The sequence below is a fragment of the Cyprinodon tularosa genome, unplaced genomic scaffold (genome assembly GCF_016077235.1).
Source record: "Cyprinodon tularosa strain WSP-4 unplaced genomic scaffold, ASM1607723v1 ctg187, whole genome shotgun sequence".
Classification (NCBI taxonomy): Eukaryota; Metazoa; Chordata; class Actinopteri; order Cyprinodontiformes; family Cyprinodontidae; genus Cyprinodon; species Cyprinodon tularosa.
In genome coordinates, this window is record NW_024038657.1 from 707,607 (window position 1) to 731,346 (window position 23,740).

Below are 23,740 nucleotides of genomic sequence, written 5' to 3' on the forward strand. Positions count from 1 at the left end.
CAGTCCATCACACTTTTCAGGGGAACACTGTTTAAAACTACTTTGACACCAAAGTTAGTTACTAACAGCAGAGGTGTCAAGTAACGAAGTACAAATACTTTGTTACTGTACTTAAGTACACTTTTTAGGTATCTATACTTTACTCCATTACTTATTTTTCTTCCTACTTCTGACTTCTTCTGATTACATTTTCACACAAGTATCTGTACTTTCTATTCCTTACATTTTTAAAACAAATGTTACTTGTTAATCTTGGCTTTGGTTTAATGTTTATAAATATTTATTTCACGTCATGTGCGCCATCCAATGCAGTTCATTGGCGCCATCCACATCTATTGAAAACTAGTGTAATTGGATGAGTCATATAACGCTAAACAAAATCATCAGAAGCAAGCAGGTGTTCTTCAAACTGCATACGCGAATTCTCTATGCCATGCTACAATGTCGGATTCAGAAAAAGATGTTGAAATGTCTGAAAGGTCAGAAACAGGTGAGAGCGTATCGGGAGATGGAGACGGAGACCAACAAGACCTCCCTCATCCTTGGCTCTATCTCAAAGAATTGTTCGAAATAGTTTGGGTTCTTCCAATAAGCAAAACATGGGAAAAAAATAATAAAAACATGGTGGATATCTGTCCAGTTTTTAGGATTTGATAAGTTTAAAAACATGACAAACCATGCAAACTGTTGAATATATTTGAATAATTTTAGAAAAACACATTTAAAAATTTTTCTTGAGTTGATTCAGCTTTTAAAGATTATTGTTTCAAAATTTTATAACGAAAGAATCAAGCTTAAATAAAGAACAAAAAACTATTAATTTCTAATCATTGTTTATTATAACACACAGCTGTTCTAAAAATAGACAGAAACAGGATGTTACACAACGAGACATGGTGTTTAAGGAGTTAATATAAGTAAAGTAATAGTGTGGGTTGTGTGTTCCCTGAGACAGTCAGCTCCTCCTCAATAGCTTCTGTGAATGGGCAGTAAGGCAGCAGGCTATGAATGGCGGAGGGATATAATGGTGCTGCCATGTATGTAAGCTGTCATGCAGGTCTCTATTGCTCACTCCCACTCCTTGAAGGTCTGTCTGCAATGCAGCTGTCCTGTGAGCCCGTGGTTCATCGTGCCCTACTTTATTCTCTCAGTGTTCAAACACTGCAGCAGTACCTCTGCCAGCACCCCCCCACCCCCAAACCCGACGCACACACCTACACACAAATACACACATTTGCAAACACTAAGTGGCTTTTATGTGTATAACATTCTATTGCAAATGTCTACAGCAGGCATGCTCATACCCAGACATGAGGTTTTTAAATAAATATATATTTTGAATATATAACAGCAATCCACCTTATTTCAGATATTAAATGCATGCATAACAGATCTAGAGAGAACAAATAAAATAAGGTCCTTGTAAAATATGAAGAAAATCAATTTTCCTATGCTTCCTCTCTATTTTAAAGCAATTAATCAGTCAATTACCCAACAAGTTCAATTTGAGCCAAATACAAAGAGCTTGGATTTCTCTTTTACAGCGGTGTAAAAAGCGAAATACATCAAAGAAAGTAATAGAAAAAACAAAACAAAAAAAACACTGAAAGAATAACATAGATCCCTTAAGGTTTAGGGTAGCCCGCAACAATATATAGCTTAGTACACACCAGCACATGATAAAACATAAAATAAGCATTCTAACACACAATGTCAGAGCCAAAGCTGAGTATTGAATGCTAGAGCTAGTATATATTAGAAAATGCTAAAAAAGAAAAGGGATTTAGCCATAATGCAAATAAATAAATAGACATTTACTATTACAGACATAAAGATCAGAATATAACTATAGAAAATATGTTAAGAGCATAGATGGAAATAAATGTATTGAGAAACTGGTGAAATTGTAAGATTGAATGCTCAATAATTTCAGCATTAACATAAGCTATAATTAACAAAAAAAAATCTTGCCTACATTTACAATTGTAGGCAATGTAAAAGTAGGCAAGATCTTTGTTGTTGTTTTGATTTTTTTGTTTTGTGTTCTCCTCTGATGCAGGCTAAATAATCAGCTGAGGAAGGACAGTTAAAAAGTAACACAAAATAGATTAAAATTCACATGTAAACATGCCAGAGACAGCAGATAACAAATCAGGTCAAACCAACTTGCAATTGATTAGATAATAAAAGTTACAGTCAAAACCAAATTTTTTTTTTGTTGAATCATCAATTCAGTTTTTAATCCAATGACCACAAAATATTTTTTAAAGATAAAACAGGATAAAAACCCTTTTGCTGTAAAAAAATAAACAGCATCTATTTTGTATGGTTTGTGGTTTTGTTCTTGTTATGATTACAGCTGTATGCCCAACATATTTTATAGACAATGAGAATTTTCTAAGTCATAATGTAAAAACCACATCCAGTGGATTGTGGGGTCATGTCTCCAGCATCTGGACTCAGTCAATGCTGTACGCTCCTAGAAAAGGGTCAGAAGCATTGGTATACACCCCACAAACCCAGGCAATCCACTTCCATCAGGTAAACAAGCTTTAAACCAAAAACAAATAAAATACTCAACAGTGTTTCTCCTAAAGCTATAAAGGCAATGTCCCCCTGCAGTCACCTTCACATGGACAAATGGACAAACACACTTTTCTCCTCAGATAGACAAAATTCAATCACTAACACACATAATCACTCCTGCTGACGATCAAATAAACCACCAGTCCATGCATAGCACAGCTACTATTTATATAAATACCAAATGCTATATGTCTATACATGTTTTTTCCATGGATGGAAGAAAGAGTTTAATTTTTGATAAGTTTTGTTTTTCTTCTTAAGGATGTTTTTCTTTTCATTTCTGCAGTCTCTACAAAGGATTCTTACTCTTGTGTTTCTAAAAATGTCATTAAAGTTACATAATGACAATAAAGACTCTTGATTCCATCAGATGGACATGGTCAGCAACAGGTAGGTAGTGGTCTTACCCTTACAAGGTCACATAGCAGCTGGAGCCTGTTACCAATAATTATAGGATGAGAGGCAGGACTCACCCTGGGCAGGTTGTCACTCCATATAAGGGCAACACAGAGAGACACAACCATGCACACAGACACTCACATAAAAGGGAAACATAGAGATAAAGTCATGTTTTGAACTGTGGGAGTAAGCCAAAGTGAATGGATTGAATCCACACACACGGGCAAATGTTCAAACTCTATGTGGAAAGACCCCAGGCCGGGGTTTAAATCTAGGAATTTCCTTCTGTCAGATGTAAGACAACAGGGCCACAAACTGCTTCCCCTTGCACACCAATAGCTGATAAATCCATGCATTTATGTCGTTTAAGCCAAATTCTGACTCTACTATTTCAATCTTGTAGCTGAAGTCTAGGTTTTCCAATCAGTTATTATCCAACTTTGATGAGTCTGAGATGGAGCATCAATTTAAAATCTTGCATCCTAAATGATTAGCAGCCTCCATGTTCTTCATCTGTTGTCACCTACAAGCTTCAAAGTTTGAAATGTTTTCAATTTAGATTCTTATGTGCTAGCGAAGCTTTTTGTTACACTTTAAAAGTCTACTCTCCTCTGACAACAGTGCAACAGTTATAAACAAATGCTGCTCACTAGATAGCTCCTCTTTTTCGGACCATCTTAAAACATTATTCAACGCTATTAAGCCACATGGAAAAAAAATAAGAAAATGAGAAAAAAAGTAGATAGCTAGGACTTCAAAGGGGGTGTTTACAAAACAGGCTTGAACATTTGGAAATAATAAATAATTTTAAAAAATCGCTGCAACCAACTAATACAAAGGAAAGAAAATGTAAAAAAGACTTACCATCCAGAGAAAGCCAGTCATGCTGAGAGGATGGCAGTGATGGGAGAGCCCGAGCCTTGTACTCAAATACCACAGAATTGGAGATAATCTGATTACTGATGGCCACCTGTAGCGTCACCAGACCTGTATCATGAGCTGATCATGGAAGGGACGATAAGAATCTATTAGAGTATATTCAAAGTATCACAAACGCAATCTTTATCAAAAGAGCAAATAAACACTACCCTGCATGGATACTTCAGAGGTTTCAGATTTAATTATCTAGGGTTATTTTTACTGGATTCAAAACAGGATAAAGGTATCAATTAAAATGCTAAACATTGTAGCACCAATATACCAAAATTAGATATTCATGGAGACATCATCCAATAGACAAATAAAAAGATTTACTAAATGTACAACAGTGACTCTTTTTTTATAATGTGGACAGCTTTATAGTGATGGTTTTCAATTCATTTCTATTAAAGTTTAGCAAATTTAGCAAGCAAATTATGGCTTAATGCAATCTGCATTAAGAAGGGTCTCTGCAGTAAAAACAACAAATAGGTTAGATTACTGTATAGCAAAAACTGTAAAGATAAATATTGTTATTATAGAAATATTGCAAGTCTCCTCTTTGCTACCTGGGCAGTAGCAACGCAGCACTCCTGGCTGGATGAGAGAAGCAGGAACCGAGATCTGGTCAAACAAGCAGCTGTAATTTGAGCTGGCTTCCTGCCAGGGACCAGTGATCAGCACCTTCACTCCACCCTGAAAACACATCTAATTAAAAAGTGTGCAGGCGTATTTGGACTAAAATGTTGTACGGTTAACCTTCCAGCTAGAGTACCAACATGTAGAAACTCATGCAGGTGGGCCAGTCTATGGTATGGTCATTTTCTTTTCTTTTTAGAAATGCTTTTTATAAAACAATGAAATAAAAAAGTGGCTTTTTGATGAAGGATGTTGTTACTTATTTCACAAGAGCACCAAATGTGACAGGGTGCAGATATGACAAGAATGTCTGGAAGGAAGAAGATTTCTGCATGAAACTCAGGACCTAGGGGTTTATCCTTTAACCAGTGGGTTCCACCTCCTGCTCTAACCATCTCAGTTGTTGTGTCATTGGGCAACACATTTCACTGCCATGCCAGTTGGTGGTTCCAACTGTATAGCAGCACTGATTTTGTTAGTCTGTCCAATTCTGCTGTGGCCACAACGGAGGTTACCAAATCAGCAGGTGAATGTTTTTCAATGGATGAAGGCTTGATGGTAGCTGCTTAGCAGTCCTCAGTCTTGACGGAAACATATGCAAGTATATTTAATCAATTTTACTGAAAAATCTCCTCACGCTTCTTGCAGAACATGTTTGCAGTCTTCCACTTAATTGTGATATTTGCTTCTTTGGATGACAATCCTTATTTGCCATGTCTAAATTCACAACTGAGTAAAGTTCGGATGACATTTAATCCTTGGCTATAGCAACAATGGCTCCCTGTCATGTTGGTGCTGTTGTTAAGTAGGTGACCACATCTGGTCTCTAAAAATGAAATGTTTAATTTCTATTTTAAATTAAATTAATTTTATGTTAATCCAAATAAGAAAACAAACCATAACTCAAACTTGCTCATCCCTTTTTGACAAAGAAAAACAGAAATGCTTTGTGTTTTATTTCTGTATTTTAAAACAAAAATCATACAAACACGTCTTTTTTTGTTTTTTAAAATCAGTTAATAAAGAAAACATGAAATGACCAAAACATAAACTGACCCAGGTGGCTAAAAACTTCATTCCATTATTCTTTGCTGCCATCATGTGGAAATCCATTGATATTTCTCCCCCAAAATCCACCAAGTCTGACTAGATGGGCTGTGGTGCCCTCTAGAGTTTACATTGAGGTATTACATAGGCAAAGCAGCACCTTAAAATCATTCATAGTAACTAATCCTTGAGAAGCTATTGGTGAAAAAAATCCCAAATTTTGCAAATTCTACAAATTACGGTTTGCAACTTAAAGGTCTATCACCACTGTTACCTCTATATATTCTGTCTGTCCTATATATAAAAACATGCCCTCATTATGTAACATACTTTCTCTCTTCTCAGCACCCCACTCAGTTGGGAGAACTCTAGTTCTCCTGAAGCTTCTTCCCACCAACATGTTTTGTCAAATGCTTGTACAGAAGAAGGTATTTTAAAATCAATAACATGATGCATTGATAGGCTTCCTTTCATGAAATACTTTTAACCAGTTGGTCTCATTGCCAGAGTCAGAATGGCTGTTATTTAGTAAAAGATTAGAAGTTTCGTTATTAGATAATCTAAGTTAGTAGACTAATAGTGGAAGATAAAATTTTAAAAGTTAGTAAATGTATTATTAAAGACTTAATAAGAACAACTGGGACAGTGTGATCATTCAAATTATGGCTACTGCATGGAAAACTAATATTCACTGAGACATTCAAAATAAAAGTTTGCAAAAGAAAGTAAGAGTCAAAGGGGATGTTCACCAATGCTTTAGTTGTAAATCTGATATTATTTTAATTCCTCTAATACTGACTAAATAATTTGTCTTTGATTTCAGATAAGTTTGTTTTCCCATACAAGAAACAATGAAAGAAAGAAAAAAGAAAAGGAAAGAGTAATATCACTCACCTCAGGGTAAGACCACTCTGGGGAGTAGTCAGTGACCATGAAGAGGCGGCCAGTGGCCTGCAACATTCCCAAAGCCCCATGAGCAACAGCTGCAGAAACAACCTCTGCAACATTCATGTAGGACAATGATCCAGCTTCTCCAGTGTTGCCCCCTGCTCCTACACCTCCACTTAGAGACTGAGGGCTACAACAAGGTTGAAGGCAGAGCTCTGAAGGGCTGTAGCCTGAGCCTCTGGCTCCTCCATCCTCCTGTGTGGGCCCACTTGCTGTGTTCTGATTTTCAGTGTTGTGAGATGTGGCTAACTGGTGAGCATACAGGGCACTGCCAGCAGCCATGGCTGTTCCACTACCATCCACTGAGATGAAGTCATTGATAAGGTCAGAAAACTGGTTACCAAACGATATGTCAAAGTGGTCCAGACTGATCTCCATGCCACTTCCACCTGTTCCTCCATTATTAGTTGCTGCACTCAGACCTTGATGAGCCCCCACTGCATTGTAGAGTCCTTGCACCATACTTGTGCCATGGAGGAGAGGCTGTAGCTGCTGGGTGCGGTTGGCGCCATCACTATTTCCATTATGCATCGTAACTCCTTCACCTGTGGCTCCAGCCCCTCCAGTGGCACCATCTGAAGCCTGTTGCAGGTAGTGCTCCGATCTCCCTCCTTCTCTGTTTCCTGTGCCACATGCTTGAATGTGATCCCCTGGCTTAAGGAGGTTCTCGCCTCCATTTTCAGTGGCTCCAGTCTGAGCTGAATTCACATTACCAGATTGCTCTAAACCAACAACCTCTTCATGTTCTGATCCTAGTCCAGGAAAGGGCCCCTGGTACTGAAGCAGCTGTAGAGAACTTGCTTGGCCGGACCCTTCTGTGGGTGAACCTCCATTGCAATTTGCCCTGTGCTGTGTCTGGTTCTGGTGGTGATGATGAAGGTGGCCACTGCTACCAGGGGAGTCAGTCTTTACCACTTGCAGCCCCATATAAGCTCCAGAGTCATGGGTGTTGTGCTCCATCAGATGTGATTTCTGGCTAATGCTGGACCTGCCCTGCTGCGCTTGGTTGGTTTGAGAAGCCTCCTGAAGGAAGAAGCTAGGCGAACGATTCTGGTGTTGCATATGTGGACTAGGAATTGCCTGACCATAGCTTACTGGGGTAGCACTAGAAGTATATTCTTGCTTGGCATCAATGGCACTGAAATCCATCTGCTCCAAAGTGGTGCTAGGACTGAGTCCCCCTCCTGAAGGAAGCAGCGTGCCTGTTGGTGTCAGACTAAGACTGCCCTGACCTGATCCAGTACCAGATGACACACCACCACCACAGTTCACTACTCCTCCGACCTGATAACCACTTTCTTTCATCTGCTGCTCAAATGAGGTGTCTTCTGTCTTGATGTTTTTAACGAGAGCTGAATTGAAGGGGTAGCTATTGTCTGACATGTTCGGGGAGCGCTGGAGACTCCCATTGGTGCTACTGCTGCCATTGGAGGAAGAGGATGTTGAGGACGAGTTACCCTCTGTCTTCAGAGCACTGCCCCCATAGGTCTGACCCTGTTTGGGGTTGTTCAAGAAGCAGTCGGGATCAAAGTTCATATTAGTCTCTGGAATCTTGATGTTTCCAGTATCGAGACTGCTGGTTAGCACCAGTTCTTCAGAAACACCAGCTGTGGACAACATAGACAGACTATCCCCTGCAGTGGTAGTCCCAGGTTCCCCTACTCCTCCTCCTCCAGGGAAGGCAAATTTGTGTCGATCAGCAGTCATGGACAAAACCAACCCTTGTGAAGTGGCATCTGCACCCATCAGATGAGCATTTGGACCCCCAGCTGGAGACATGCTATAGACAGGTTCTCCAGTAACCTCAGACATGAAGACACTCTGAGACAGTCCAGACATGACAGAGGGAACATGGCTCATTCCTGTCACAACAGGGCTGTCAGCCATATCCGGATCACTGTTGAGGCCGCTGCTGATGGACACTGGGGAGTTCTGTGTAGTGTCAGGGACTTCCACCTGGTTGGTGGATGACACTTCTGTGCTGTTTTGGTGCAGGAGGACAGGCTTGTGGACCTTGCCATTGCGTTTCTCCCTGGCAGTGCCCCCTCCGGATTTCCCTCCACCATGGGCACTGTGTTCGGTCTTCCCTTCAGACACATCATTGTTTTGAACCTCAGAGTGTCCACTGCTATAGCCAGAACGGGGGTCCACCTTGGGGGAGATGATACGATGTTTGGCGCTGTTGCATTTGTGGTGTACACTGCTCCCTGCACCTATATAAAGGAGCAAAGAGTAAACAGATTAAAATCATCATATTTTAAATGTTGATCAAAAAAAAAAACATCAATAAGACAGCTACAGTACATGATCAAATTGTAGGATTATTGGAATTCATGAATTCTCTCTGTGAAAATGGCACAACCTGCATTCTGAATATAGCAGAGAGCCATGAGCTGTGAGCCGCCCGTTCTCAGCTGGAGGAGGGGGGGTGGGGGCTGGCAACAGACATCCCGGAAGTTCTGTAAGTTTCCTTGATATAGATATGCTGATGAAGGTTCTCAGTCTACGACCTTAGATAGATAGTTATTCACAAATGCCCATGAGTCGGATAAATTGTCCCGGATGTTAGACTATGCGAGGTGGTGTTTTTTTAATGCAAGTGAGAGCATGCAGGACCAACAATAATTCCTGCACCATGTGCGGATTTGAACTACTTCGATTGAGCAGACAACAAGAGAGGGAGGGATGTGGGGAGGAGGTTGCTTGTGAAACCTGTGTGTATCTGTCCAAATCGATGCTCTGTTCAACAAGCGTTTCAGGGGACTGGTTGTCAGAGAGTGCGCTGATTGGATTAGTCAGAAAAATAACCCAATTAGTTTTGGTTTCCTGTCTGACAGTCACCTAGTTACCACTCAAAGCTGTGAATCCCGTGAAATAGGTTGAATCCTCCAGGAAAAAACGAAAATGTATTACTCATTTTACAGCAGAATATACTAACGTATGTCCATGTCTAGTGACATACATTAGTATATTAATGATGACGTGTGTATATATGGGTCACGGTGCGTGGCGGTTGTCTTTGGCGGTGGTGGTGGGCGGTTTGTGGGGGTGTGGATGGGGGGTTGTTGGTGGGGGGGTTGGTTGCACTGTAGTCGACCAACATCCTAAAGTCGACCAACATTTTTTTTTTTGGCATGATTAATAGGACATGACAGGGAAAAAGAGGACGTCTGGTCACCGTACCATGAGTGCGTGTTGCTATGATGCATCTTTGCTCAACAGCTTCGCTTGTTGTAAACAAACCAATCAGCGCAAGCTCATCTAAATATTCATGATGTAGCATAAAAGGAAGTAAACCTATCCTTTCAATCTAAGGCTCTTAACCAGGCTTGCATTAGGGCTCATAGAACAGCAAATATGCCATTTTCAGGCCAACCAATGTTATACACCCTATTCAGAGACCTTAAGGACATCGGCGTCGCCAGACCCCATTTACTGGGGCACGTGCCCCAGTATAAATGAGCTGTGCCCCAGTATAAATCTCATGAATATTTGCAACAGTATTACATTTTTTAATGCATCAATTTAGATAATTCCAACGCGCAGCAAGTGTGTTGTTAACTCCAAATTGAGGATGAATTAGCGCCCCCACGTCAGCGCATGTCACTGCATGAACTGCAGGTAAACTAACACACTGCTCTCAACTGTTTTGGATGGGACACTGTGCGGCCGCGACGCATTTTTAGTTCTGGTAATGTTTTTTACCTGTCAATTTTAATATTTTCCCAGTGAAACCACATGATTTATAGGCTACTAACTGAAAATGACTGCATTGGTTTGTAGATGGATATCAGGAAATTCCTCACACGAAGCAGAGACAGGGAAGCAGTAAAACAAGATGAGAGAGAGGGAGGTAAGGTCCCATGATGAATTAGTGATTTAAGCTAAGCAGTTACATTAGGGACGTTATAAGCAATATGATTGATATTTACATAATTATAGATTTACGTTTTTTTAATGTTTGCTGTAGAGGATGAGAATGAAGGTGCTGGAGTAGGAAAGGGAGGATGAGGCGAGACTGACAGGCAAGGGACAGGTGAGAGACATGAGAGACAGGACCATGAAGGTGATGAGGATGCAACAACCAGCCTCCACAAATAAAAGGGGACATTAGTGACTTAGGGGGAAAGCATGATGGTCCTAAACAAGTGAAGTTGTCCCACTATCCCCAGCACAAATTTGGAGTAAAAAAACGTTTGTTTAATTCAAAATGGTTTGAAAGCTTTTTATGATTGAAAAAGAAAGCCTTGTCATCAAGGATATGCAGTGTGTTTTCAACTTGCTTGATAACATCATATTCCCAACACTAACGCAGGTCATCCAGATCTCCCTCACAATCCCAGTCAAAAGCTGTAGTTATGAAAGGTCATTCAGTGTGTTGAGAAAGCTCCACACTTGGCCAAGGTACTCAATGGGACAAGACAGGCTCCATCATCTTGCTATTTTATCAGTTGAAAAGGAAGAACTTTCTAAGCTGAGTCACAGTCTAGTGATTGACCGCTTTGCAAAAATGAAAAATAGGAGGTACACTTTAATGCTCAAAAAATTAACTCATCCTGAACTTAGTTCAGGATGAGTTAACATTTCCCCTGAACTAAAACTCTGAAACCTAGAAATTAATGATTACTTCAGAATGTGTATAAGGAAACGTTTTATTTTTAAAGTTGGTAATGTCTTATTTTTTATAGCTGCAATGTTGAAAATGTTCATGTTTGTTAAAACAAATATGCTCTTACACTTATTACTATCTCAACTGGTAATTTTGGTTGGAATGTATCAGGGTTGGGCAGTGTGCTTGTCTGTATTTGTGTATGGAAGGAGGGGCATATGCGATAGGGGGCCAGTGCCCCAGTAAAGCTTTGTGCCTAGCAACGCCCCTGCTTAAGGACCAGCACCAAATAGCCTATATAATCATTCTATGACCCCTTTAAAGATGAATGCATTATTTTGCTTTTAGAAAGAGCAAATACAAATAGAAAATGTTTTGTTAAATATTGATGGCACAGACCATATCAAATAGAGATGTTAAGTTAAGTTTAGTTTATCATATACAGGTGCATTGTATAAAATTACAAGTTATTAAAAAGCTGATATACCTATTTCAAGAAGCTCTCTAGTTTATTAATTTTTCTTTCAATTTAATTATCAGTTACAACTAATTAAACATTTAATAGTTGTTCAGCAGACAGCCACTGACTGTTTTACATAAAAGACTATTGCTTAATAAACTGGTGACTCACAGATCTTTTTACCCGAATAAATAAACTGAAAATTTAGTGGAAGGAAAAATGTAATAGAAAGTGTACAAAATAAATAGGAATAACCACAGCCTTGAGATTGGCTAAGTGGTCCAAGGCCATGTTTTAAATGCATGTGCATTTATGTCTTTTAATTGGAATTTAAAGGAATAATGCAATTTAATTCAAAGATAATTTATTAATCTCAAAGGGAAATTAAATGTTGCAGCAACTCCTAGGTTGTTTTTTATCCAAATGTTGTAGATGTTGATAGCTGTAGGCAGGAAGGATCTCCTGTAGTGGTATGTCTTGCACCGGGTCTGGAGAAGCCTCTTAATGAAGACACTCCAGAAGTTCTAGAGGAGTCCTGAAAACAGAGCTAGCCTTCTTAATTAGCTTGTTGGGCTTTTTACGTCATTAGCTCTAATACTGTTACTCCAGCAGAGGATGGCAAAAGAGTTCACACTCTCCACAACAGACTTACAGAGGTTATGTAGAATCTTCTTGCAAACGCCAAAGGACCTAAGCTTCCTGAGGGAGTACAATCTGCTGTGTCCCTTCTTGTAGACAGCTTCACAGTTGCATCCCCAGTGTACTATGTTGTCCTGATAAACACAAAGGTATTTATATTCTTCCACCACCTCCATTTCTTCTCCCTTGATGTTAGTAGGATTTATCTTGTTCCAGTTTCTTCTGAAATCTACAATCATCTGCCCTGCCTTGCCTTCAGAATCATCTCTGTATTTCTGCAGATGACAAGACTTGTTCTGGTACTGGAAGTCTAAATGAAAGTGGATTTTTTGAAGAAGGTGTATGATGGCATCTTTAACTCAATCAAAGCGATAAGCAAATTGCAGGGGGTCCTGCTACATACACAGTGTGTAGGCCCGGCTTATAGCCTTATAGGGTTTCGTCGTACAGCGTGAGTTCACAGGTCACGATGTATGTTCTCACACTGTGCAGCATGACGCTCTGATGTGATCTACCTGCTCACACTGTATGTCTAAAAACCAAGTCAGACTGAGCTCCGCAGAGAGATGACGCTACTTGGACTCATCTATCCCCTGTACACTACACTACACTGCACAATCAGGCTGAAAGTCGGGCTGATCGAAAAATTCTTGCACGACTGGAAAGTCGCCCCGAAAAGGGCAAAAAAAATCGTACAGTGTAAGCCCGACTATATCTGCTTGTTTGCTTGCTGACGTGAACCAACAGAAGTCTCTATAGGACCTTCATGATGTGTGATGTCAGAGCAACAGGTCTATAGTCACTGAAGACTGTTGGCTGAGTCTTCTTTGCCACTGGAACAAGGCAGATGGTCTTCCACATCACTGGACCTGTATCCAGAATCCCACAGAGATGCTCTGAATGAGTGACTTACTATGAATCAGCCTCTCCTGTTGCCTCTTTACTTGACTTCTAGAGACAGACAGGTGAAAGTCAGACGAAGCAGCACCATCTGCAGACTTGGCTGACAATAAAATCAGAAGTAGGATTCAATGCCAGAAGAGGGCAGGATGTCCATGTGAGTTTGGGCAGAAAAGGATGCTGAGGTTGTTCCTGAACTGAGTCTGTTGAATAATGTATTCAGTTCATCGGCTCTGTCCAGACTTCCATCTGTCTGATCATCCCTCTGCTTGAAGCTTGTGATCTTCTTCACGACTGACCACACATCTCTGATATTGTTTCCCAGCTTCGTCCTGTATGCTTCCTTGCTTCCTCTTATCTTGACCTTAAGTTTCTTCTGTCTACATTAAATTTATTCCCTGTCTCTGCTTTGTTTTTTTTTTCTAGTTGAACAGTTGCTTCAGATCACTTGTGATCTATGGTTTATTATTTGGAAAGCATTTTGCTGTTCTGGTAGGGGTGGTGTTATCTGCACAGAAGTCATGTAGTCACTCACACACTCAGTCCTTGTATTGATGTCCTCTCTATGTGGCTAACACAGGACATCCCTAAGCGGAGGGGCACTGAGTTCCAATTGCTTGAGATTCAATAGGAAAATTTAACCATCAGTTATTATCTGAGGAGGTATTCCATCCATGCAGTTTCTTAAGTCTAAGGTGATAGAAGCTTTCTGCAAGGAAAATGTAGGAACTTTCTGCTTCTCTTTGCCAACAAGCATTATAGATATGATGATTTCAATATCCAACAGGACTTGGCATCTGCCCATACAGCCCAAAGTACCAGTACCGGGTCTGTACTACCACTACCATGGTTAATATGCTTGACTGGCAAGCAACAGCTCTGACCTAAGCTCCACATAGAATCTGTATATTTTCAAGAGGAAGATAAGAGACAACAAGACCTATAATGCAGAGGAACTGAAGGCTGCACATGAACATACATATTTTCTAGCATGCCCATGTTTTTTAATTCAAAACCTCTCTTTAAATTTCTTTATGTAATCTTAAAATCAGTGTAATTTTTTTTTTAAATATATTGAATTTATATTAGGTATCAGCCATAATCTACAAAAAAATGTAATAAAAAAATGCATCTTCTGTTGTAATAACTATTTTCAATGTCATGCATGTTTATTTCTTCCAATTAAACCACTAAATACATTTCCATCTATGCTCCTGTACCCTTTAAATAGTGAAATGCTAAGCAACAATATGAAGCTTTGTCAATTTACATCAATATAACCTACATTGAACATTTCTTTTTACAAGTAGTTTGAGTGTAACTATAATGTATTTAATAACTGACAAAATAAAACCTTATGTTAAACACAGACAACTTTTTCTATCTTGGAGGCAAAATGTTCACAATTTTTTTCTCAATACCTTAAAATCAATAAGGCACATTGATGACTTATAAAATGATATATCTGTAGTATGATTTATGTATTGAGTTATAAACATTCAGTGTTTTGTTACATTACATAAACTGTGAAACACAAAATTGAATCTCAGCTGCTTTAATGAAAAGCAGCTGACAACACCTTTGACTAAGATGGAAGTTACCGTAGAAGCATGTCAGGTATGTTTTAGACAAAAAAGATGTTAGATAATAGAAGAAATAAAACAGTAAATAAAATTGCATCTTTTTTACAAAATAAAGATGTAACATGATTTGACTGTTTTATGTTTTTTCTTTAATCAAAATAAGTGAAATATGTGAAACACCTTTTGCCCCTCATGTAGTACTTCTTCTTTGTACTCTCTTTTATGCCTTCCAACAGCAACATCTCCTGTATTTTATACTAATAATAAAATTTTTAAGAATTTTCTTAGAATATATGCTTGGATTAGGCGACATTTTAGGGCCCAAGTAGTACCTTCTTTATCACCATTAAACGCATACCCGCTATTTCCACCTTCACACAGTGTGGAAAAGCTATGGCTTTTCAAGCTTTCTACATGTAGATTAAACTTTTGCTTCAATTTCTTCCCACAATTTGCTTAATTATCCCCAAATCGTAACCTTCTGGGTGTCCACTTTTTTAGATATATTTTAGATATATATATATCAGAGTTAGAGATATTTCCCTGGTTTTATGATAATCCCTGCTCCCACTAGGGCTGATTGCTAGAAGTTAGTCCCCCATATATATATATATATATATATATATATATATATATATATATATATATATATATATATATATATATATATATATATATATATATATATATATATATATATATATAGCTCACACAACACCTTTTATCTATCACACAAACCATTGTGTTGGGATTTGTCTGCAAATTATTGTTCTTTTTTTTTAATAAAAGGATAACGCCCCGCCCACTAGCCCTTACCCAGGGTACCCGTGCAGAGGCAGTTGTGAGTCCGGGGAGGTGGCTTAGTTTGGTGGCTGTCCAGAATCTGTTGTACTAGCTGCTCCACTGAGAAGCCAGAGCTGCTGTTCCCATTGCTGCAAGTCCACTTGATGCCATGAACTGCCGGGAGAGAGGAGGAGACAGAGATGTCAGCCAGTCCAACAGACCACCAGCCACGCCAGCCTTCCACCCCCACCCACTGCCCCTGTCTTTCTGCCAGTTGTCCCTACTGTTCAGTTACAACACCTTTCTTAAAGCACGCAGTGGCATAGTAATGCAGAGACCTCCAAGTGTCTAACTTGGTGTTGTGATTATGTTGTTTTAGGCAGTTTTATTTAGCTAACTTTTCCTTATAATAAGAAGCCTAACAGTTCTGGTAAGAAGTACATTTACTCACAGAGTTTAATGCTCTTAGGATTTTATCTAAAAAGATACATTTGATTGGATAGTTATTTTAGCGTGAAATGGTTTTACAACAACTTGACTAATGGACAATGAATTTTTAAAACAAGAACTGGCCCACCGTTAGAGTTCATAGTTGTGAATGTTCTCTAAGGGTCAGGAGCATACATACAGGCCTAAAAATGATCCATTCACTAATATTTGGAATAATGCACTTTAAAGAGTTGTACTACATTCACAGTTTTTGTAGCCAAATAGCTTTTGCCCTCATTCTGGATATTGAGTGCTATTATTGGTGATGGACTTGTAAGTAGGTTGATTGTATGGCACAGACCTGATTGTAAACCACATTAAACAAACTGTGAATAGGGTTTATGTTAGGGTATTGTGGGAGCTTATTATCAGACTATATTATGTGTTATGAAACCAGTTTTGTTATTTTAATATTTGCCTTGTTTGAATAGGTTCTATTACATCTCTAGTTAGAGTGTATAACTTCTAAGAAAGAAACACCAAAACTTACTCTTCCAAGTCTAATTGATGATAGAGGATGCCATCTGCACCACTCCTGGAGAGACTGACAGTAAAGATACTGAACATAGGACATCGAAGCACCACCTGCTGCTGACCACGTACAAACAGTTGAAGTTGGTCCCCATCTTTCTGCAGCCCCAATATTGGCAGTCCACATGATTCCTGCACCATCTAAGACAACTTAACCTTTAAATCAGCAGATGACACCACCTTATCTCCAGAGGTGATGAGACTGCTTACAAGGAGGGGGTCCAGTGGCCAGTGCTGTGTTCTGAGAACAACAACTTGGTCCTAAACAAATGGAGCTCCAATAACTTGGCTGAGGAAAAGAAGGCCAAACAGCGGCCCCACTGTCTGAGAATCCTTGAAGAGGGAGCTGATGACTGCTTCTACAGCAGCTTTATTGAGTGACGTACTATAACTCTGAGTAGCTTGTAACACTGTGGCACATAAAAAGTCACAACAGAGGGTTATTAATACCAACCAGAGGATTATTTTCCTTCCCCATCTCTCTCTCAGGGACCTCCAGAGAACCTACTGTCTCAGAAGGGGAGGCAGCATTCAGAGAGACCATACACATCTATGGCAGTGGGTGTTACAGCTCCCACCCTCTTAAAAGACAAACAAATAAAAAGATAGACTGTTTCTGACAGGTTTGCAACAAGGGGAGAACTACACCCTGATTTTGTTGTGCTTGTCTACACTTTACCTATGTGCAAGGACAAATTCAGGTGCCCAAATAGTCAAATCAAGTGCCGTACGAGGAAACTTCCTCAGCATACAAAGCGAGCCACGTGACTTTAATATGAAGCATTGTTCTAACAGGACAAAGATCCAAAACAGTATCTGAATTTAATACATTCAAATTGTGTGTTTAATAATTTAAAATAAAAAAAATAGGTGCATTTTATTAAATATCAAGCCCTATAAAGTCTCGTTCAGTGCTTTTGATATACCCATGTTTTGTATTATTTAGAATGATGAGTTTCATTATTCTGTTGCATCAAGTCGAGGTATAGGACTTTTTCCATGATACAATTGTGTCGCTTTATTATTATTTAGGTAGAATTCAATGACTATCTGAGGATTAAAGTGTAATCCACAATGAAAAAGCCCAAGTGGCCAAATTTAATGAACAAAACAGAAAGTTCTCTGTCTGATCAATTTATTAGGTACAAGGCCAAATTCTCCTCCAACCTTCTGACCTGCCTTATCTTTTATTTGTATTACTTCAGAAATGTGGAAGAAACATTTTTCAGATACTCTGGTTCATATTGATGTGACAGTGTCACACTGTTGCTGCATTATTGCTAGCTCTACAATAATGCTGAGGATCTCTATTTTACCAAAACCCACAGAATCAGATGACTACGAAGATTGCAGGACTAAAGTTAACTCATCATACTGGTAGCGGTTTCCCAGTCTGGTGAAAGGTTTGTTCCTCTACTGCTGTTTCCCATCAGATAGAAAACAAATCTACACAAAAATTTCCAATTATGCTAAGAGGCTTGCTGATGCTTTAAAAATGACACGCTCTCTGTAACTTTGTGAGGAAGATTTTGGCTAATGTTAGTTGAATGTGCGTATGTATTTTAGAGTGCATAAATAATATCAAGCCTGTTGGGTTTAGACTTATATTAAATAACCAGTATTTGGTTATCCCTCAAAATCATGGTTTTAACGCATCATACCTATTTAATGAGTTACAATTTTAATAAAGACGAAAAAAAAACCCTGTTCAAATAATTTACAGAAAACCCAACTTATATGGCATTGGCACACATCATGATGAAGAGTATGAAGGGTAAAGTGACATGTCTCATTGGGGCACACTTTTTAGTTGTAATACTTCTTTCTCCATTCACTTGTCTCAGTGTTTGCCGCTCTGCTACAGGATTCTGCACATAAGCGCTGATGAAACTGATGAAAACTTGACCTCATCTCAACCTCCGCCCAGATTTGTTACTTTGTTCTTAAAACCTGTGGGGAGGAAAATTACCAAGCAGCTGCTGCTGTACCAAGTGAGAAAAGAAGCCTTTCTCCAGGAAAGTTTACCTCCCTCCTTCAGTCATGGCTCAGTGGGACCTGCTAATACTTTCTATTGCTCCACTTGTCAAGCCGACATGATTTCTGATGGGATAGACAGTGCTTTTTAGTGGCCATAAAAGCCTGGTAGGAGACACCACTGAGTGCTACAGTGCTCAGGCTCTCAACCGTAGAAAAAGGTAATATATCAGAGTAAAAGCATATTTAGACTATCAGACAAAATCAAGCAAGCTTTAATTTAAGTTCTTTACACTTCAGCAGCTCTTTGGTTAAAAAAAGAAAGAGAAAAATATATTAGGAGAGAGAGAGGCTTGGAGTATTGAGAAAAAGCTAAGAATTAGCTGTTTTCATTTTAAGGCTAAAGGACACGGGAATCAGATAATAGGATGAACTGTATAGTGAATGAAAGAATAAAATGTTAAATTAGGTGAATAAATGGGGAAAACATTATTGAAGGCTGAGACGAAGATCAGACATGAAAGCTTTAAGATCTTCTGGTAGATTACAAATTATCACCAGCAGATGTAAGTAGAGCTGCCATGATCAAGCTGAAATCCCCTGATAATTCAGTGGGGTAGGTTATAAAAACACTAAGATTAATTTAGGCTTTATTTCTAAGTGATTGGTGAAAAAATTATAGATAACCAATGTGAAAGAGAAGTTTCATCTAATATCAAATTAATTACTGCACAAATAATTGTTTGTCTGGAGGTTTGACTAAACGCCAAGGATTCACTCACCATTAACCTTGTGACAGATGCAATGCAAATTGCACAAATGAGTGGATGCTTAAATCACTAATAAAGACATTATGGGAATCGCAGCATAACTAAAATGTTTCTGTATATGTTCATGGGGAAACCTGTGTGCATGCTGCAGATTACGGAAGTGTCCTTTCTGCTAATTTGACTCTAACAATCTAACAGCAAGTGCACAACACAACAAATTCTATACCCAAAGAAGAGCTATACCTTTGCCCTAACAATCTCATCTCTCTTTCCTAATCGCTAGTGCCAGATTGCCACAGTCCTCCTCATCTAGATGAGTGTCACCCCTGAAGGCTCTGGGTGGCTGATGTACAGTTACCCCCATGTCTGCCTGTCTGCTCTTCTCACTAACTGTTTTATTCCAAAGCTGACATGACAGGAGCAGCGCCATTACGCTTAAACTTAGGCAGAAAGAGTAGAGGAACCAAGCAGCAACCAAGTCTGATGATAATTTTGATGAGTGCATGATGTCATACAAATGGCAACATTTTACACAGAACAAATACATGGATACAACACTTCCAACAGAAGCTATGATAGTCCATCCAGTTTTCCTTTACATCTCTTAGCCCAAATCATCCACCCAGCAGGCTGTTCTGCCTGTCGCTGTTTGTTAGCACTGCTGTCAGTAAAGCTGTTGGGCATAGCTGTAGAACTGGGTGTGTTTGTTTTAGCAAATGTAAAAAGGAAATCAAGCTAGCTGTGTTGGAACTGATGCCAGTATATACTCCGTCTCAATCCCTGATGCAGCCTTTATTTAACCAGAGCTTGTACTTGAACTTCAAGGCGAGAGCATCGTTAAAACTGTTCACAGACAAAAAGCATAAGTGTTTTTACCAAAGTCAAAAAGAGAAGGATCCTGTTTATCTGGTGGATCAATTCTCTCACTTTTTTCTTTCGTTCAGTCAGCTATTTAATGTAGTTATGAAAGTCAAGATAATATATATGGTACAATATGCGATATGATAAGAACATTTTGGTATAAAAGCAACACTCTGTTCACAAACAAATAGCACCGCAGCAAGTAAAGAGAATTAATTAGAAACATATTAATACTTCCTAAATGTTATCATATCTATCACTTTAAAAATCACATCGAAAGCCCCCAATATGTTGTATTAAGTGGGATAAAATGACAAATTGATGTTAAAATGTCCATCCTTTAAAAATTAAAATGGTAAGTGTTTTGGGGTATTTCTCTACCACCTATTGTGTTGGGGAATACTTAGCCATTAATCTTTGGAAAATAGCTCAGGCTTAGTAAGATTAGAAGATGAGCCTTTATAAGCATCAGGTTTCAAGTCGAGCTCTCACTTTGACTGGGACATTCTAACACATGAATACTGTTTCAATCCAAACAGTACCATTAAAGCTCTTCTATAAAAGATTGTCTTCCAGGACTGATCAGTATTCAGTATATAGAGGATAGTTGACTCAGGGAGGTGTTATGTCTTAGTTTTCTGACCACCTAAAGGGTTTCATGTGAATGCTAAAACGTCTTTTTTTCTCTTGTGTCCAGAACATAGTGGCAAATAGTAATTATGTAAATATTTTGGGGGTTTATTCCTGCCACTGTTTCATAAAGTCCATATCAGTGGAGTCATGACTAGCTGATCGATGGATTTTTCCACCTAAGATGTCAATTTCTACAGCTTCTCTGGAAACATCAAGTTTCTCCTCACAGTGGTTCGTGTTCTTTAACAACTGGCTGATACTCTCACCGAAAAGCAGTTTTTAAACTTAGATTAAATTACACGTGGACTGTTTTAGGCAACTTCGAAAGTCTCTTAGTAGTACTATTTTTTTTCTCAAGGGTTCCAGAGTATAAGAATATGAATTTCCTTTTACTTTGCACTCATGCAGTTCTATGGCACTGTCTATTAAATACGACCTAAAGCTGTTATATCGTAGATAGTTGTGAAAATAAAATAAATGGTGTAAAAAAAAAAAAAAAAAAAGAAAAGTTAAAGGGCAATAAATACTTGTGCAGGATAGCATGACCAAAAATCTGATTCTCTACAATGGATGCATCAAGATTTTTGCATTTCATATGAACTTGTTAAAGCTCTAATAATATTGGACAATTCTGATAATGAAGAAGGATCTGTACTTTATATATATGTATGTTTCTAGCCTTTTTTAGAGTAAATAAACTATTTTAAAGCCAAATAATTACAGAAAATACATAATGTGTAAATTTGAAACAATATATTTCTCTGATAAAAGGTACCCTGTAATAAGGTTCAAGCTAAGGTTTAATATCAGACAAAGTAAGGCATGGTCAAGTTAATGCGCCCCAGGTAAAACTATAATTTGAAAGGGGACTTGATATATCATATCACCACTAGATGGCAATGTTTCTCCACGAATAAGAAGTACGTTGGCACGCTCTGTCTTTGAGAAGTAAGGGGTAAGGAAAGGGAACAGAGGAGAAGAAGAAAGACAGACAGCGAAAACAGAAATAAATCAGGAGAGGGAATTCTTGCTCTTTAAACCCCCCCCACCCCCATGTTGCCTGGCAGCTTGAAGGCATCTTACTCTCAGACTCTTTGTCCCAACAACCGCAAAAGTTAATGACTTCACGCATTATTGCAAATGGAGCTTGATTTGTACATTAAGCCACAGATGTAATGAATATAGTGGATCTTTGTTGCTCTGACGCTGTCCTGAGGTAAGACTTTATGTTGAAACATCTTAAAACTAATGCAGTGTTGAGGGTGACAATATAGCCGACATCTCACTGATGATGGCTTGGACTGCCTACTCAGTATGCTGCCGGCATGTGAGTGCACTTATAAAGCTGCTGACACCTTCCTCTTCACCTGGCCACATCGCCAATAATTGGCCATTGGAATATCAGTCACAGCTCTGCTGGCCCTTGACAGACACACCAGAATCACAGTCTGGTTGTTAAAAGGAATCTTACGGGAACTAAAAGTTTTTTAATGCCTCCATGAATTCCCCTTTTGAATATAATAATCATCATCAGACAAAACTCCTGCTTTTTCCAAAGCCATACATCAGTCTATGCCCAGATGTATCGTCATAAAAGCACACAGAGCAACTTGCTGATCTTTTGTATGGCTCATAACAAAGGGAAACAATCCATTCAGGAAGGAAGGAGACAGAAAGAGCCAAGGAAGGGGTGGCAGGGGATTTCTGGTGAGTCTAATATTCTTCCTCACATGCACTAACATGAATCAATAACCAGCTTGTTGCCCCTACTATGCCTTGCCTGCTTCTATGGTCCAGACAGAGGAGAGTTGCTGTCTCAGACTGGCCATACTGTTGTCAGAGGTCAAGGAAAGAGCTGAACTTTGACCCAGAAGCAGCAGAAAGCTCCGGGAACTGGATACTGTGATAAAGTATTTAAGGAATATCGGCTGGAGATGCTTGCTAGAGTTAGGTGCTAAGGGCACTTACTGTAGAGATCCAATTATAAGCTCATAGGGGTGGACATAAAATCCTGCTTAAAAAGCCAGTCCCTCTCCAACTGAATAGAATGTATCCATTAAGACTGTTCTGGGCATATTTTAATCAAATCGAACAGCTAAAGTCTACATTTCAGGTGACAGAAATTGGTTAAAATACGTTCTTGGTGCAAATACTAACACATGGGCTTTAGCTGTCCAATCAGCTCTTCTTTGGTCCATTTGGCCCATTCCTTCTTGTCTGTATTGATGGAACACAGGATCGGTCCGCATGGTTTCCCACAATCCTCGATGGCTGGAACATTCAAATAGTGGACAAGCACGATGTCTGGGTTCTAAAGTAAAAACAGAAGAAAACGGAGAGCAGATTACCCAGAGTGATCAAACAATAGTCTGTTGTATTGTTTCTTAACACATGTAAGATTAAAGACATCATATTATTCTCCTACTGTATAGGAAGGGTAACCATTCCCGTGTAGTAGTGCATAATTAACTGAGTAGAGATCTGAGTGCTTTTGTGGGAAAAAGAAGCTGAGTAATGTGAGGTAAATGTAGCTAAGTGTAAAACCCTACTCTGGTAAACCTCATACCGACAGAAAAGCCCAAGAACAAGAAGAGGAAATGCTGATCCCTAAAACCAAGTAGCAGAAACATCCAGGATCAGAAATTCTCTAGTATGTGTCTGGCTGTATCTCTGATTCTGCAAATGCATGTGATTGGACGTGCCTACCAGCGGGTGAACTAATGTGCACACATGTATTTGCACGTGTGTTAATTACAATGTGTGCCAGCATAACACACTTATGGCATTTTGTCAAATCCTCCCACATAGTGCGATGATGCCCTCAATTAACTCTGCCCGTATTTACCAAGTCAAAACTCAACAATTTACTTCATACAAATGATCACTGGGTTACCTCGACAACATTTTCTAAATTGACAGCTTATGAATAATAGGTAGCGTTTAAAGGAATGTTATGCAGGTGTGAATAACA

At 39.0% G+C, this 23,740-nt stretch overlaps 1 protein-coding gene across 8 annotated transcripts in view; it reads right to left on the reverse strand.

The window, feature by feature from the left end:
- The window catches only part of camta1a (calmodulin binding transcription activator 1a), a 418,830-nt gene that overhangs the window by 29,773 nt on the left and 365,317 nt on the right, over window positions 1-23,740 (reverse strand). For 7 of the 8 annotated variants that reach the window (XM_038282729.1, XM_038282723.1, XM_038282722.1 and 4 more), the window contains 5 exons: window positions 22,927-23,080; window positions 15,545-15,685; window positions 6,484-8,750; window positions 4,473-4,599; window positions 3,850-3,984 (listed from right to left, as the gene is read on the reverse strand). In XM_038282729.1, the coding sequence (XP_038138657.1) occupies window positions 3,850-3,984; window positions 4,473-4,599; window positions 6,484-8,750; window positions 15,545-15,685; window positions 22,927-23,080 (2,824 nt within the window). The remainder of the gene's footprint in view (window positions 1-3,849; window positions 3,985-4,472; window positions 4,600-6,483; window positions 8,751-15,544; window positions 15,686-22,926; window positions 23,081-23,740) is intronic. The other variant, XM_038282727.1, reaches the window with a different exon arrangement.